Source organism: Lampetra fluviatilis, chromosome 2, assembly GCF_964198595.1.
Source record: "Lampetra fluviatilis chromosome 2, kcLamFluv1.1, whole genome shotgun sequence".
Lineage (NCBI taxonomy): Eukaryota > Metazoa > Chordata > Hyperoartia > Petromyzontiformes > Petromyzontidae > Lampetra > Lampetra fluviatilis.
In genome coordinates, this window is record NC_136276.1 from 6,872,224 (window position 1) to 6,890,680 (window position 18,457).

Here is an 18,457-nt window from a genome sequence, read left to right on the forward strand (position 1 = left end):
GAAGTCATCCATGAGTAGGATTATAGTGAAGCAATCCAAGACAGCGAGCAGGTGAATTGCTTCACTATTCTGGCAAATCGCCCGATGATGCTGGATGTAATTACCAGCGAAACGTCGTACTACTCAAATTGTAGATGTTGTGGATTTAGGCTCCAACACACCGGTGGGCTGAAGTTGTAACTATTGGGCGTTTTAGTTTACGTGACAAATTCCTTACTAATTGGCTGCGTCGGGTGGTGGATGGTTTTGACACGTTTATACTTACGCGATCTAACCGAAACAAAAACCTTTACTATGAATAATATTGGTCGCGAAAGCCTACGTGTTAAACTGGAGTGAGATGGATTACAGCATGGCAATTCCATGAGGGGTCCCGAAAATACTTCTGGGCTCTAATCTAGCAGTTGCTCGATCAGGGCTGGTGATGATTACTCGATTACTATTTAAAATCAAATCTCAACTGAGCAGGATCGGTTCGACTGACGGAGTATCATCGTCTCCGTGCAATCGTGGATCGGACCGGCTTCGTTAGGAATGGGATTTTTAAAAATACTATCTGGGGCAATATGATCAAATTTAAACCGCCCACAACAAACCGTGTTCGCCAGTCATGCACACCCAGGCCGCGTCTCGGGCAGTCTGGCACGGGGTTGGAGCTTCGTCGTAACGAGAGACAGCGAGACTTTAAACTCGCAAATAGCTCCGTGGAGAGATCACTGCGTGTGACCTGCAGAGAGTGACATTTCAGTGACGTCAACGAAGCAGGCTTCAATTCACTTGAAAGTTATTTTTCTTCTTCCATAGCCTGAGATGCACAACACATTATATAGAGGGACGTATAAATGAGTAAATTGTGTTTTTTTCCAAGAAAACACGTTCTATTTAACCATTGCACCGGTTAGCATACACGTCTAATCATTTTTAGCAAAGAAATAGTCAAATGTTAAACGTTCATTAAATGTTCTTCTTGTTACGTGTGTTCGCCAAACTGGCGAAGTCTGAAAAAAACCTGGCACTGTTGTTAAATACAAGTATTGTACTGTGACAACACCTCCGATTAGTGCGGTTGGCTATGTATGGCGCGAAAGAATTTCAACATTCGTACAACATTGTTTGACTTGATTATAACATACCGTGTCAACCCATACCGTTTACCCGTATTCTTGTACAAGGAAATTGAGTTTTCAGGTGCATACGACATACAGCCGTTTCAATACGGGCAAAAACATGTTTTTGCCTATTTTATTGTTTTTCCCTTGTGATGGGACTTTGTAGGATGAACGTTGAGATTTATAAGGGCACGGGGTAACCAATAAGGTCTGAATTGGTCTGTAATACGGTAGGGCACCGATAAGGGGTTGACAGGTATATGTTTTAAGAACCAGACCAGGTGGCTATGAGCAGGAGAGCACCAATACAACAACAATATTGCGAATTCCAATCCTCTTTGGGAGGGGAGTTGCCTCAGCCCATCAACCCTCCGGAATCCATAACGTGAGGACCACTGACTGATGATGCGGACAAACCCCTCCCTGCCCGTTCAATCTGCGTACTCCACGTGTCACAATACCGCTCCCTGGTGACGTTTCCTGAGGTCACAGTTTGCGCTCGCGGGGCCGCGCAGTGACCATTTACTGCCGCTAGAGGGCCCCACGTCACTTGCCTTTTCATTTCGACGGCAAGCGTGAACCCTTACGGGGGTTTTGTCGACGTGTAGTATTTTAGCCGTTTATCCATCACTGCTAATAAGTGAAAAGTCGTGATTGAAACTTTTAATATGGTTTCAGCCAATTGCAGCATGATCATATCCCATGGCAATATTCTTATCTGGCGATTGTTATAGCCATTTAGAGGCGGTCTGTTAAAGAGACCGCGTGTGTGACGTGTGGTTTATGCTTACAGCAACTGGCACAAAGGCTCGTTATTAAAACGTCTGAGAGGGTATTTAACTTGCGTAGACGACTTTTTTTTGATGCCGTGCCGACATAATCGGTGGATATCTAAATGGAGGCTTAAACATGACCCACGTCACAGGAAAGTTCTGTATTGAAAAGCCCGCAGGCCACCTGGTAATAATAGCTGCAGGTAGATAGCGATGCGAGGAATGTGGAAGGGTTCTGTTCAACCCATCAGGCTCACAATAAGCCTGTTCAGTTTCCTTCATCTTGCACAAGACTTCATTATGCGCTGCTTTGCTGACTAAAACCTATGTTTAGAATCAAACGAGAACTCATTTCACTTGAAAGGAGGGCACGGTGCAGAGCACAAACAAATATCATGCTATCAGGCATCGGTACGTTTTTATTGCATTTAAAAATCCTCACTGAGTCTCAATACTTTTCAGTAGGGTTCTGGCAATGTTTCACAGTCGGGGGCGATGATTGCTTCGTGTAAACCCACATGGTTAATATGCAGGGTTTTTCTCAGCATTGGAATGTTTGGTCAATACTATTCAGATTGCATGTTTTGTATGTTTTGTTAGGTGACCATTGAAGGTAGGTGTTCATTTGATGTAAAACTAAAGTGTACTTGGTTCATGCATACATGGTTAGCGCACCGCGCTAGGAACCAAGCAAGTTGAGTTGAATTCCTGGCCACGGCTGACAGCGGTGAGTGATGTCTGAACCAATCCTTGGCCTTTCGATTTAAAGCTTTCGTGACTGCAGGGGTTCATCTTCTTGGTTCTTTCGGTAAAGTCACGTAGAAGGAAAATAATAAATTAATAGACAGAGTCTGTCTACTTGACAGACCTATTCTCCACCTGAGGACGGCTGCTTGCGTTGTGGCCGAAACGTCGTGAGAATTATTTTATTATGTTTTATTTTTATTATTTTATTATTTCCCTTCTACGTGACTTTACCGAAAGAACCAAGAAGACATTGCTTGGCCCTCTTTGCCTTCACCAGCCCGCACTGACTATCAAGGTGAAGTATGACCAAATAACTCCCTGCGACTTGCAAGGTGTGGAGAAGACCCCTTATCCTGCAGCAAAATTACATTAATATCCATAATATCGTTTTTTTGGGGGGTTAGATCGCGTACATATAAATGTGTCGTTAAACCCACCACCACCCGACACAGCCTACGTGTTAATCTGATGTAAAGATGACTGGCGGCTTCGTTATTTTCGTTCTGTGCAGATGTTGCTTTAGAGGTAAAAGGCAATTATGTGCATTGTTGTGTTGCTTTAGAGGTAAAAAAGCAATTCTGCGCATTATTTAAGTCTACAGTATTTATAGAGTAATAAACATGTTTCACAGAAGTCGAATTGAGCATTTGCCAAAGGGTTCTGGCGCACACGCCAAGACTAACTTTCTCATTCTACGTCTTAATGGTTCTTAACATTCATCTTGACAGCTGCCACCTACAGCACAGTCCTCGCCAATAAGAATAATAATCATAATTTAAAAGCCTTGAGCTACAAAACAGTGTTTAAGTATAGTGCATTTGCTTTGCCATGTATATGAACGTATAGTAATGCTCATACAACATGTGCATACATCTAAACTGAAGCGTATTTAACACTGATTGTTTTAATTAAAATTCGTTATAAAAAAAATGCCGAACGCATCATTGCACAACTAGGCCCTTAATATTTATTTATTTATTTCGGTAACCCTGTCCGACATTACAATAATGCACACAAAGAAATCCTTTCAGGTCACCTAACCGGTTATTTAATATATGATCTGAAGCCAAGCCCCTACACCATCCAACAGCCTCGGTTCAAGGCGCGCTCTGCTCACTGCTGCATAGACAATGCACGAGCAGCAGAGATGAGATCAAAACATTAATTTTCAGCCACCACAGTTCCCACAGCTGATGCTTCTTCCTCGCTCTCTCTCTCTCATGGCCCCACCGAATTCCGTTCCGCCATTGCTTCCAGCATGTACACTACCCCTCAAGGAGCACATTTCAGATAAATCTTGCACTAAAGTCGCGTTTGACTAACTGCAGAACAATGGACATAGTGTGTTTTTTTCCCCTTTAATTAAAAAAATAAACCACAACGTACTGGAGCTTAGTTTACTTTTCAATATTTGCCATGTGTGGTGGCCAAAGGAAATGCCGCGGTATTTGAGGGCCCGATGGATGATTGCGTTTGAACTTTGATCCCCTTAGCACGCGCCAGTGTAGCACTTCGGCAATGAAAACACGCGCAAGCACAAGCATGTAGACTTGTTTTTGAACGTGCGCATCGTTTTGCCTGCAAGTATTGGGGACGGTAAACATGTTGACAGCTCCATATTCAAAAATGTATTTCTATACACATTGCATCATCGAACAGGCACTTGTTTTCATCCAAGTTTATTGAGCAAAATGTTGTTGAGTCGCACACTTTTACTTGAAGGTGAACCGTGCAGCCCTGTACGCCTGACCGAACGGCCTCTACTAGAGGGGGGCCTAGAAAGCGAGCTCTATAATGCCCCCTCTGTCAGGTTTTTCTTTGGCCAACTCTTCCACGCTGGCGAGACACCTTGAAATAAGTAAGAGCGCTCACGCTATTTTTTTTCCCACCACACGTATCCTGCCGATCAACTTAACTTCGGTGTACCCATGTTGTAACGGTGAGCAGAAGCGGGCAAGTTTAAGAAACTTGACCACTGGTTTCAACTGCCACGCCGGGAATTGAATCGAACCAGCAAACTCTGGGTTGCAGGTCCAGTGCGTGTCGCCAATACCACGCACACGCATTGCTTCATTGCTGTGTGTTTGTGGAGCGCACGTTCTGCTGCCAAGCTCATAACAGGTGAACTGTGGAACCCGTGCTTGAATGGTGATGAATGACCAGCGCTTTAACAACCAGTGACTGCACGTTAATTCATATCCAGCACAAACCACAATGCTTCAATGTCCCAATATTTCATACGAAAAAAGTCAACCCACGCAGCTTGGATAATTCATCATTTGTAATGCAAACTTTTTTCGTTGCTTCTCATCCCCCTCCCAACTAATTTTTACAAAAATACAAGTAACATTTTTATATTTTATTTAAGTGTTTGTACAGATGTTGGTAGAGTATTTATATATATATATCCATCTTGATCCATTGTTGGATAAGGGCCCTCCCCATGCCGTGGGGGTTGTTTAACCATACTTCACTACGCTGATCAGTGCAAGTTAGTGAAGGTAAAAGAGCATTAATATTGGAGCCATAGAAGTACAGAGCAACAATTGACTTTCGACACTTAACCCTCTGCTTCCCACCACATAGATCAGCAGCTTATAACATGCTGTGCACGGATGGTCACCCATCCCAGTAGTATCCAGGCTCGTTCCTTTTTAGCTTCTGCGATCTGACGAGATAAGTTGCGTTGCGGGTGATTTGGTCGCAGGCTTGTACACGAATGCAAATGTGGTTCGACTGCTATGTTTCTTGAGGTGTTACAAGTACGTTGAGATTTAAACGGTTTTAAGGAAGAGAAAACTTGAAAAAAATAACATCGGCAAAAACCACTTCACGTATTCCCTTAAAAATGTCGTCTTGGCAAACCTACTGTGTCGTGGCTTTCCTGCAAATCTTTTTTTCTCTAAAAGACGCGCATCTGTTTAAACAAATGTCATGCTGATGCTGAAACATTGGCTACCATGACCTCATTGTTACCATTCACTCACTAAACACCCCCTCGTGAATCACAAGTACACCCACTGTTGCAAAATCTCGTAGAGGAAATGAATTAGTCGTGTAGATTAGGAACGTATAATGCATAGGATACATACTCCTTTGTCAATCCGCTGTTCGATGAAGGCTTCCACCATGCTGTGTCAGTCTTTTTTAACTGGGTGCAATTGTGAACAATATCAATATCAGACATTAGTTCATATAAGCGGCATAATCATTGTTTTACTGTAAGTCATGGGGTTTGAGTGGCTATGCTGGTCAGGAGCGATTGATAAACGTTGAAGGCAAGGAGGTAGCTCCAAGGCTGGTTCAAATAACATTCGCGACTGAAATTAGCCGTGGCTGGGAAACGAACCCAGGTCACCGGGTTTCTCAGCATAGTGTGCAAAACGCCTTTGCTGTCGCTCCTCTGCCAAGGACTGGATATTTGGATAAAATAAAATAAAAGTATTCTCATTTGGTCAAATTAATGCGGATGGTTTGGCGTTTGTAATATTGGTGGCTATCATAATTCAGCTATTTACTTTAGTTTGGATGCTGGTGATGTCTATAGAATGCAATATATAGGGTGGGCATGGAAAGTGTTCTTCTGTTTTGTAGAGGTTCCCGTACTATCGCTAAATTCTAGGCTAGAATTTCTGACCAATTGGAGATGGTTATCGGGTCTAGCAACCTGTAAAAATTCCTCTGCGAGTCAAACTGATGCAGGGAAATATAGCTTGTAGACCTGGCATATTCGTGGTAGAGTACTCATGGATTCATTATGTTTAATTTCAGGTGTGTGATCTAATATGGCAGATAGGATACATTTAATATTTTAAGTTTGATCTTTAAAGCATAAGTCACCGGTTCGTTACGCTGGGCATGGTGGTTGAAACAATTAGTAAGCTTCTTAATCCCCCCCCACTGCCCAGCCTCTGCCCAGCCAGTAGTATAATTGGGTTACGCCACAGTTCATCGACGGGTCGCGAATAGTGGGGTAAAGTGCGGGTAATCCCACCTCTGGATGTTAACTACCTCGCCTGGTATACAGGTGGTCGTGGGACTCCTGTATATTTGGAGTTTTCACGTTCTCCCCGTGGTCACGTGGACTTTTCTCCGGGATTTCCCTCCACATTTAGAGACATGCGTTTAGAGTGTTTTGGCTGCTATAAATGTCTGCATGATAATCGACTTTCTTGAGCTATCATTTGTGGCCAGGTCGCTTCTGAAAAAAGAGCTATACAGCTCAGTGGGCCTTACCTGGTGAAATAAAAAAAATTGTTTAGTTCAGTTTATTCCTAGGCGTTTGGCCAGCGGGGATCAGTAGGCCAAATGCCATCTATTGGGGCCATCCATAGCTCCCTCTTGTGGAAGCCCTTCCATAATCAGTGGGGTGAGCAAGACATTTCAGGGAAGCACATTTACCTTCTAGCCCGCATGAGTGGCGTTTTCAACCAGACTGTGATTACAATATAGTACATTACAGTATTCATTCTGGTGCATGAGGATAACCCTGGTGATGGGGAACCCTTTAGCTAATTCATACTATCGTGTTGGAGGGCTCCTGCAATATCATTTCAGAATTGTAATTAAATAATCAAAAAAGAAAAACATTACAAGTATGGTAGCCCAATAATAGTATGCACGTCTCTAAATCCTTTAACATTTTACTTCATTAGGAAGACAAAATTAAAACATTTCTTCCCAGACGATTTAAATCTAAAATCCTGGCTTCTTTTTATGACCGAATGTTCCGGCACCTGCAGTGACTTCTGCTGAGAATCTGGGGCGAATAAATGGATACCACACACAAAAAAATCTGACTTACTCGAGCATTGAAGGATGAGCAGCTTTGAAAAAAACCCTCAAGTTTAATAATCTATCTGTCAAGGCGTTAAATAAGAGTTAAAGCTGTTTGTTTAACGCGCTCTGTAAATCGTCCTTTTATAGCTGTATCGCATCGCGGTTTTTTTTTAAACCCGAGTGTGGTAGTTTTGTTCAGAGACTGTGCCCCTTATACAGAAAAAAAACACTGTAAAGGAATGCGTGTAAAATAAATGTAGTCCTCTCGTGCCTTGAGATGCATTACAGTGCTGGGCTCAACAGCCACAAAAGCGCATTCCTGCTGCACACTTGTTATCATAAGTGATTCAAGGCCAAATGTGTGAAGGTACAAGTTCAGCCCTGCAATTTCTTACTCACGCCACTCCTGATGGGTTGTTTTTTCATCTTGAGAGATGTGCGAGTACCCACGTTTTACCCCACCACGTGGGACCTGGCGATCGACTCCGGTGTACCAATTTTAACTGTTAAACTATGTAATCTTTTTTATTTTATTTTACCAGGTAAAGGCCCACGGAGTGACGTAGCTCTTTTTTCAAAAGCGACCTGGCCAACAAATCAACGAAGTGGCTCATCACGTGGAAATATGCAGCAGGCAAATACTCGAAACGCCGTGATGTCGATCCTAAATGTGGGGGGAAAAAACCGGAGGACCCGGAGAAAAATCCACGCGACCACGGGGAGAGATGCATGCAAGCTCCAAATATACAGCAGGCGTCAGCGTCGGGATCGAACCCCATGACATCCTGTACACAAGGCGAGGCAGTTAACATCTCCTAGCCACCGTGGCGCCCTGTTGGGGCGACAGAAGCCGGGAGTTGGTGGTGTGGTGGTAGTGGTGTGGTGGTGGTGGTGGGCGTTGAAGATGGTCAAGAAACTTGCCCGTTGATTCAACTGTCGAGCATGAACCGTCGACCTCGGGATTTACGGTAAATGCCAGTGGGGTCAACAACTGTGTACACCCACGACATAATTAACCCCCCCCTCGCCACCAATTAACGCAGATACAATATGTAAGCCGGGCACAACGCCCGCAACGGAACAACAGCCGTTGATGGCAACGCGCAATGTTTCTTAGTTACACATTTCAGACTTCGTTTGGCTGCTGTGCATGACGAACAATGGCTTGCGAATGCTTCACCACCATTGTCATTCGCAAACAAAAAAGAAGAAAAATTCCTTGCGACCGAACAATATGTAATGAACATTTTCCCAGTGCTCGTTATTTTTCGCAAAGGACCATTACTGTGCTTATCAATGAAAAGAACAGTGTTCGGTCAACGTCCACGGTGGTGAAAGGAATATTTCAGCACGTTTTCAATGATCCTCGGACTGTACCAAGCCTTGCGAGGATGCCAAGTGTATACCCGCTTCACCAAGGCTCATCCAGGGTACAGTGCGGCTCTTGAGTATAAAGTGGCGACTTTGATAGGAACCTCAACGCCTCTACTTGCACGAGGCCGATGCCCGAGCCACGCGTACAAGAGCACCATGCGTTTACAACCAGCTCAGCTCCCACGGTCGCAGTTGAACATTTTGGGCCAAATGCCTCGCGTTCAGCAACGTGGGGCAGTGACGCGGCACCTGTGCTGGCGCGTTCGCCCCTTTTTTGCAGAGGTTCACGTTTCGAATAGAGTGACCGCCCTGATAAATACCGCGGGTGTATTAGCTGTCAAAATATGCGCCGTCCGTTTCCAACGTTAAAGATCCCGTGACGTCGCTCGCAAGAGTCGGCCGTTGTATGCCAGCGTCGTGATCATTTGAAAAATTACCCGCAATTTAATCAATTGGGATTATGAAAGAGAGCCATGAAACTCAGGAAATAAAACAATTCAGCCCAACTCATGGAAAATTTTGAGCTGTGTCTATCTCCAACTAGTTCTATTGGCTTCTGCTCGTGTAATTCCCAGTTCTAGACTATCTTATTGGATAGCTCTCCGATGTTTTCGAGTTGAACCGCTTGTTGCTAGGCATGTCCAACGATTTGTTTGTTCCGCATGCTGGGAAATCTCGGGAAGCTTCTTTAGGAACCAGAAAACACATCGGAGAGCAATGCAGCACAACTGCAACAACATACGTCGAAGTCGTAGTAGTATTCTCATGACGTTGAACCATCTTTGACTAAACTTAACTTTTTATTTGACCAGATAAGGCCCACTAAGCTAGACAGCTATTTTACTGGTAGGAACCTCCTGGTTACACCAGCCCACAGGGGATTATTGTGTCCGTCCGTCCGTCGTGCAGGAAGGGGCTGGGTGGGGAGGGAGGGGCTGCGTGGGGAGGGGAGGGTGGGGAGGGTGGGGCTGGGTGGGGAGGGGAGGGGATGGCTGGGGAGGGTGGGGAGGGGCTGGGTGGGGAGGGTGGGGCTGGGTGGGGGGTGGGAGGGGTGGAGCTGGGTGGGGAGGGGCTGGTCACCCCGTGGTGCCCTTATAAAACGCAATGTTTAACCTACTCACGCCGGCTTGTGCAAGCCCTCACAGTCGGGCATATTTGCGGGATACACCACGCCGCCGTTGACCCTGGCCATTGATCGAGCAACCCAACGTTCCTACCAGCTCCCTCCGCAGGAATGTGTTTCAGAAGCGACTTGGCCACAAATTATAGCCCGACGAAGTGACGTATCGTGTGGAAATTTACAGCAGCCAAATACTCTAAACGCATGTTCATGCTAAATGTGGAGGGGGAAACCGGAGGACCCGGAGAAAAATCCACGCGACCACGGAGAGAACAGGAAAACTCCAAATAGATAGGCGTCAGGGTCGTTAACATCTCGTCACCTCGTACATCCCTTGAGACCTTGGCTGGAGAGTAAGTTGCTTTTAAACCCAGCGTCTATGCTGGGTTTTTTTCCACCCTTCTACATCGGGTCTGGCAGAGCAGACGGCGCAGACACTTGCTAGACTGGCTTTCTGGGCTGCAACCCACATTGGCTCACAGAATCCTGAACACGGCACCCTGGCATGTACCTTGGCGGTGTACCAAACACACGTCACATCAGCCCGTCAGGCGCAGGGTTACAGGTTGTACTGCAGCCGAAATCATAAATGCCACTACAATATATATTTAAAATAATCTGCTATGAATGGAGCCCTGTTTATGCCAACTCGCTTGCAAAATCCTCCTGAGGGTTAACGCTGGGTTTCTTGGTCAACACCTGTGCAAATAAAGGCCACAGGTCCTTGCCAACTGCTACGCTGTTTGGTCGAGATATTTTTTTAAACTTGACTTTTGGTCGACGTGTGTGTATGTGTGTGGGCCAGTCCCTGTGTGTACCCGTTCAGTTGTGCGTGTGACTGTGCACAGGTGTGAAAGCATGCAAACGGTTTAACATCTGGAAAGTAATATATTACTTTCTAACGACATTGTGAAAAGGTGAAATCTGATCGCAATGCTATAATTAACACAGCAGACTCACTCGGCATTCTGCTAGGTTAAGCAAACTTTTATTTATATGTTTCTGGTATAAAAACTGTGTTCACAACCAAGAGCTACAAATATAGAAAAGTGTAATGTGTGACGATTACCGTAAAAGTCTGATAAAATTATAATACATTTAAAATTACATCGGGCTACCAAATCATCTTCACTGCAGTGTTGTCAACTGAAAAACGAAAACTGCAATACACAAATGTGTGCTGTATATTTCAGTGGTTTCAATTATTGTAGGCTTCAGCAGTAATCATTGTTAAAAATTATAATACAAAATATACATATACCAGCACAAAGTCACCATAAAATCATGCAAAACAGAGTACACTATTTCGATTTAAAGCTTTCGTCACTGCAGGGATTCATCTTCTTGGTTCTTTCGGTAAAGTCACGTAGAAGGGAAGAAATAAAATAATAAAAATAAAACATAATAAAATAATTCTCACGACGTTTCGGCCACAACGCAAGTAGCCGTCCTCAGGTGAAAACCAGGTCTGTCGAGGCGACAGGCCGAAACGTCGTGAGAATAATTTTATTATGTTTTATTTTTATTATTTTATTACTTCCCTTTTACGTGACTTTACCGAAAGAACCAAGAAGAAGAATACACTATGCTTAGCTGCATGATCCTGAAGTTGTTGTTTTGAAGCGGGATAATAACTTGATTAACAAACTAAAGGTATTCACCCGGCAGTGTTCCATTATGCAACAAGCACCCTCATCTGAACAAAATATATATCTTAAACCTAGCATTAAAAAAAACGTATTTATACTGCAAACAAATGATAATACGTAGCATAGACGACACAAATACATTTCCAGTCAAACCAAAACCATACTCTTACCATAGGACTCCACACAAATACTAATGTGCTCTACAGTTGCAGTTTTCATATCTATCATTTATTTTTGCATGTCGACATATCAAAATAAGCAAATCTATATATCTAAAAAGTTTCTCTGTGCAAATTTAAAAGTGGTCACCTTGAGCAAAGTTGCGTTCAATTTCACACCCTACTCTCCCGTTCTTCCAAATCATCATTTACAAAAATAAAATATAAATGTACAGTCCTTTTATCCCCCACTCTATGTGCCACTTAAGATGTAATTGTGAATAAATGCCGAAGGGGTAAGCAAACGAGAGTAAATATAAATAATTGTGTATTTTAACCAATTTAAAATGTGCACAGATTTACATTTGCTTTGGAAAGTTACAAATCACAGCTACGTACCTTGTAAATTAATAAATTATTGCAAATTTGATATTAATGATATACTGCAGAAATGCTTAACCATTTAGCCATGAGTTGCTATCTGTCGAGAAGGGCATGACTATGTCTTTCGTGAAGGATGTGGATATTTCCACAGAAATCCCATTCATCAGTGATGTGTCAACATGATCAAACGAGTGCGCAAATGTACGATTCGTGCTGCGCACAGAGGGTAGTGGCTTTCCTGCCGCCGCCACTACTGCACTCACTGTGTCCTGGTGTGACATATTGGTATGGGTGATAGTGCATTGTGCTGCAGCTTAGAAATGATAACGTTGCCGCTGTCACTGCTGCTACTACTACTAATGATACTGGTGCCGCTGTTGATAGTTTTATACTACTGCGGAGGCACACACAAGTGTCCCTGAGTGTCAAACAGTGGTGTGAGTTGATAGAGAGTTGTGCAGCGTAACCGCTGCAGGCGTCTCGGCAAAGTCCCCCAAGTATTCCACGTTCTCTGCGGTGCTGAGCATCACGCCGCCATTCTGCCTGGGCCTGCTTTTGGCCGGCTGCATGTTCAAGTATTCCTGGTTTCTCTCACTCGTCGCACCGGAGCCGGGCGCTGGCCGCTCGTCACATATCAAGGGGCAGTCGGGTTCTCCTGTCGACGGTGTCTTCTCCTGCTCCATGTATTCTGGGTTTTCCATTGGGCTGGGAAAGTCGTTGACGTAGATCTGCTGATCGCCTCGGGGGCCGTGCGTGACGGCCGTCGGGCTTTCCAGGTAATCCGGGTTCTCCAGCATCAATGAGGGGTCACCTGCGATCGGGTTCACGTGTGTCGGACAAGGGATGGCATGGAAATACTTAGGTCAGAATGAGCCCTTAAAATGTTGCATCAGTCGGAAAACAGTTGTTTTTTATCTTGGATGACTACATTGTTATCATTGTCATCATAATAGGGGTTTCCCACTTTTTCTGGCAACAAAACTGAAACCTTTTTACGAGGATTCATGTCTGCATCAACCACAATACTTGCAGTCAAAATGCAAATAAAAACACACTGATAATATATGCATTGTCCTTGAAACTGATTGGCAAAGGAGGTCTAATGGCGATCATTATTATCATCAATTTGTTAGATTGAAATGACAGCCTATTGAGACAAATCTCTCTTTTGCAAAGATAACCTGGGGGAAATTAAATACATTGTGACTAAATATATTGCCGCGCTGGATCATTAACGATAGCGATGGCTTCGGGAGACATTCATAAATCAATGGATTGATCGTGGCCGATGATGATTAGGATGCCTAAAATCACCCGGAATGCATTCGATCTTTTCAGATCTCGCAAACTTAACAGGGTTGGATCTGGATAGTGTCTAGATGGGTGACCACTATGCACAGCAATTTGTTTTCGACTGCCGCAGGGCTACAAGGCGGACAGCAGAGAGCAATGCTGCAACATCCATTATTGTGCTGTGCTTTTGTGCTCAATAGCCACTCTCCCCACCTTCATCGTAGCACACTAATCAACGTGGCGAAGTATGGTCATGACCTGTACTGTGTGGGGAGGCTCTTTATTCAGCAATGTATTGACAAAAAGGGCTGTACGTGCATAAAATACAAGACAGAGTTCAATACGTGTGTAAGATTAAATTTAACTTTACTTAAAATCAAGATTCTAGGACCCATATCTGTAGCACCTAGCAGTTCAGCAGCATTGATTCAAGCAATCCTGACTACTGTTGATGATACACTGTATGTCAGTCCACAGTTGGCTTCTACTGAATAAATACTGCTGGAATTATGCATTCCCAGAAGGCCATGGGGGCCGATGGATTGTGTAACAAAAAAATCATATTTTTTACATGGAGACACAGGTATATGTTAAAATGAGGAATATAATCTGCTTATCCGTTTTGCAAAAATGAAGAATGATAAAACAATATAATGGCGTTGCGCCCGAGAATACATCCACCACAGAGACTGATCAATGAAATTGGCTCGTGCGCAGCAGATAGACAGATGGTTATGTCACAGGGCCTTCAGAGTTGGCTGACAGCTTGGGAGGAAGGAGGGGGGGGGGCTTCATCCAGTAGTGGATTAATCATGGTTGATGATGATAATAATGAACAAATAACCTGTAATGGATCTGATCTCATCAGATCTCAAAAGCCAGGCAAGGGTTGCCCCTGGATAGTGTATCGAGCAGCGGGGGATTGATCATGGCTGATGATGATGATGAAGAATTCAAAGTGAGTGTGAATATAAACGTGGCACGCACCAGATTGGGGCCAACCAGGGTCCGGTAGGACATCCGACTCTTCTTCCGTCGGGGGCTGTGCGCCGGGCGACTTGAGGTAGCGCAGGCTGTTAACCCTGGGGACAATTCCGCACTTGGCGGTGGTGGCGGCGGCCGCGGCGGCGGCACCGTCCATGCCCTTGGCCCCCTGCTCGACCCCGTTGTGGTGCACGCTGCGGCCGAGCCGAGGGTGCGGGGTCACGGGGACACGGGCGCCGTGGCCCCCATCCCGCACGGGGCCCTCGAAGGAGGCGGCCTGCCCGTGAGCCCGGCCGGAGGCGGAACGTGACGACGAGCGTCTGTCCGCGAGCAGCGGCGCTTGCTGCACGCAAACACGCACGCAAACACGCGACCACACTCCGTGTTTAGCCCGCGCTGTTGGCTCGCGTAAGTTACCATCAGTTGTGTGAGGCTGACATACAAGTACATGTCATTCCACCGTTGGATGAGGGCCTCTCTGTGCAATGTAGGCCGAGGAGGTTATTTGATTATGCTTCACCATGTGGGTTGGTAAGGGCAGGCAGCATATACGTGAAAGCATAGATGTACAGTACAACGACACAACAATGCTGTCCACCAAGTGAGATGGTTTGAAAGTTATCTGCCTGTCACCTTGCACAATAAAAAATACTCAAGTTGGTGATTATTACCGCATAGGCCAGGGGTCGGCAACCTGCGGCTATTTAAGGACTGATTCGTGATGTCATTTATTCAGGAGCCACCGTCTCATAGTGACATGGCATTGCGGCTCTTGAAATATTGAGTTTTTTTTACCGAATTCGAAAAAAATGTCTCTTCTTTTTATTTTGTTTGCTGACCCCTGGCCGAGGCCAACATTTCTGGCATGGTCCTTTGATTGAAGTGCATGTCCAAAAGAATAAGGGCCGTTGCATTACATAGTAGCCTTGCCAAAGGGTCTTTCTAGCGCTGTTCGGTGGAACTCAGAAACAGGGTTCACGGTGTACTTCTTGTGCATCACTCACAGGCTTTTCGCAGCATCGTCATCACACTTTGCATCACCACTGTCGCCATTAGCAGTATGGAGCCGCCGCTTCCTGCCCTCCTCTCCTTTCTCTGGCTTCTATAGTCCCTCTATATAGCAGGAGCTGAGCCAATTACCCAGGCACACCTTGGGTAACGAATGCCATCTCTCCCTCAGCCCGAATTTGCACAGTCAATCTGCCACAAGGCCGCGGGCTTAACAAAAACTTTTATAAGGCAGTGTTCATGATGAATGTCGTGAGATTTTTTTTACTTCTACTGCCAACACAGTCACTTGTTTTTTTTTGTCTGTCATCCAGTCAGATTTTCTTCAATCAAACATTGATTTGATCCGAGATAGAACAAAAACAATCACTATAACACGTTACCTATCATTACAATTATGAACATCGCATCGTTTGTGTGACATTGGATTTCCGGGGGCAAAAAAAAAAATTGTTTCCCTCGGTTTCCTGGACTTGAACGTAAATTACGTTGTACTTCAAATATGCTGCAGATAATGTCACTTGCATGCGCATTAAACGGTGAAACTAAACTTACACTGTTTGTTGGTGACGTTGGAGCAGCCGAACTGTCTCCGTTGGTCTGGAAGAAAAACAACGATCGGTGTTGTTAAAATATTCAATCGTAGTCGGTAACCAGGTGGCCCGTGGGTCAGTGGACTAAGCCGGCACCACCGAGAATCCCGGGTTCAATTCTGGATCCTAACCACCCATGATTACACCGTGTTCTCAAACGTAGTACGAGTTGTTTTTCTCTGTAGCAGGGCATGTTGGAAAGGTTGAGAGTCCCACATTGTCAATCAAAGATGTTACAGACGGAATCTCAGAAGTAGTTATGTGATATCTCCTTCCGTGGGCCGTTTTATAATGCAATGTTTTTGCACTGCTGTGTGAGAATCCCTTAAAGGCTGCTTCTCTCATGACGATGCGTTTTAACAGCTTGGAAAACAAAAACTTTTAACAAACTATTCTGTATATGCTTCTTAGGAGGTGTTTAGTAAACCGAATCATCATATTCACAATTTAAACAATCCAGAAATGGTTCACTACATAGCATACACGGAAGACTATCAGATAAAGCAACTTACTAACTTACCCAAGGTCTCAACCACCTTGAACGGCAATGTAAATGCATCAGTCTCTAGACTACGAGCCACAGGACTAGCTCTACAAAATATTACATACCTTGGAAGTAAAATATTTCTTAGCATTTAGTGGAGATACAAAACATAACAAAATGCAGCTTTAGTGCAAAATAGAATGTGCCAGAACCGGTCAGGAAATTATTTTTAAAAACCCAAGTGAATTATGAACAGGAAACCGAGCAGTCGACAGACTCTCTTTAAAATGCTCCGGAAAATGAGCACAATCAATCACCAGGCGCTCTGAAGCCAAAATGGCTTAGCACGTGGTTATGGATATTTATTGGCGAGAGGGCATTGCGGCGTCACCGTGGTGACCTCATGTGCTGACTTCATCTCGGCGGTCTCACCACTGCAGATGCCCCCCTTCTCCGGCCTGTAGGAGGAGGCTGCAGTGTAAAGGGCTTAGTATTGAGGTACTCTTCTCCATCCACAAAGTCATTAAACTCATCGTCCTCCAGCAGGTTCTTGTAGAACTTGCTGTCCAAGGGGCTGTGCTGGTCATGCAGTCCATCTCCCTGCAGCAGAAAAGTCAGTGCAGTCAACAGAGCCCCACTATTTCCCAGCGCTCACTCTACATCCAGTGGACTCTCTGTTCAGTGGCTTAAATATATGCTCATACTTTTTGGTGATTAAAGTCAGCTGCGAGCTGTGTACATTTGTAGGCACGTTGACCTGCACTCACCTGGATGACCAAGAACCTCTTTGGATCTCGGGCCATCTTAGAGAAGTCTGAAATAAGCTCGCTGAACCTTGGGCGTGCCTCAGCATCGATCATCCAACCTTAAAATGAATAAGAAATAAAGTTAACATAGGGTCCGGTTAAATTTCCATGTGTGGACTTATACATTATAGAAGAACCTCAAGATGGAGTGGGCACATATGGCTTACATTTGACCATGACCATGTACACATCAATGGTGCAGATAGAAGGCTGAGGCAGCCTCTCCCCCTTCTCCAGAAGATCTGGTATTTCTCGGGCTGGAATTCCATCATACGGTTTTCCTCCAAACATCATCAGCTCCCATACGGTGACTCCTGCAGGGACCACAAGCAACAGCAAACTCTTATTCTACTTTGAAGTCCACGTGTGGTTCAAACAACTTTCTCTAGAGCACTTTGAAAATAAACAACTTTCATTCAACAAAACAGATCGTATTCTTACCAAAACTCCACACGTCGCTCTGGTGAGTGAATTTTCTGTACTGTATGGATTCCAATGCCATCCACTTGATGGGCATCTGAGAAAAAAAAATACTTTTTTTTTCAAACACGCTTTAATGAAATGTACTGTCCGAGCTGCCCCTCCCCCTGCCCCCTTCCCCCATCGCCCCTCCCCTCCTTCCACATCCCCCACCCCTCGGCGTGGCTCCCCGAGGCTTGCCGTGACGTAAGGGACCACGTGGTGTTTTACAGCCAACGTGAGTTGAGCGTGGACAATTAGAGGCGTAAAAAATATTGTTTACAAATATTTATTTTTATTTTTTAATGATAGAATATAGTATTGTCATCAGTATGACATACCTATACCAAGTTTGCAGTCGATACGACATTGGGAATACGGTTAAAATTGAGTTACAAGATTTGTGGATACGACAAGACATACAGTAAGTTAAATAAAAGCGTGTAAACAGTTTTAAAATATTTGTTTTGGATTTTTTTTATGATAGAATATCGTATTGTCATCAGTATGACATACCTATACGAAGTTTGCAGTCGACAGCACATTGGGAAGTGTGTAAAAATTTAGTTACAAGATTTCTTTTTTGAGGATACAACAGACGAAGTGAGTTAAATAAAAGCGTGTAAAAAGCAGGACTTTTAAAATGCATGACTCCAAGCGATGTATTCTAAACATATGCTGGTTTTGCTATTTATGAGAATCTTAAGCAGGGCACAGCTATTTGTACAATTGCCAAA

General features: G+C 44.4%; 1 protein-coding gene across 1 annotated transcript in view; it reads right to left on the minus strand.

Moving 5' to 3' along the window:
- Positions 1–10,888: 10,888 nt before the first annotated feature.
- The window catches only part of LOC144940819 (receptor tyrosine-protein kinase erbB-4-like), a 73,405-nt gene continuing 65,836 nt past the window's right edge, over positions 10,889–18,457 (minus strand). Inside the window, exons 22-28 of the mRNA XM_078867254.1 lie at positions 17,703–17,778; positions 17,429–17,575; positions 17,223–17,320; positions 16,888–17,055; positions 15,934–15,978; positions 14,374–14,713; positions 10,889–12,904 (exon numbers count right to left, since the gene is read on the minus strand). Coding sequence (XP_078723380.1) covers positions 12,519–12,904; positions 14,374–14,713; positions 15,934–15,978; positions 16,888–17,055; positions 17,223–17,320; positions 17,429–17,575; positions 17,703–17,778 — 1,260 coding nt within the window. The 3' untranslated portion in view covers positions 10,889–12,518. The remainder of the gene's footprint in view (positions 12,905–14,373; positions 14,714–15,933; positions 15,979–16,887; positions 17,056–17,222; positions 17,321–17,428; positions 17,576–17,702; positions 17,779–18,457) is intronic.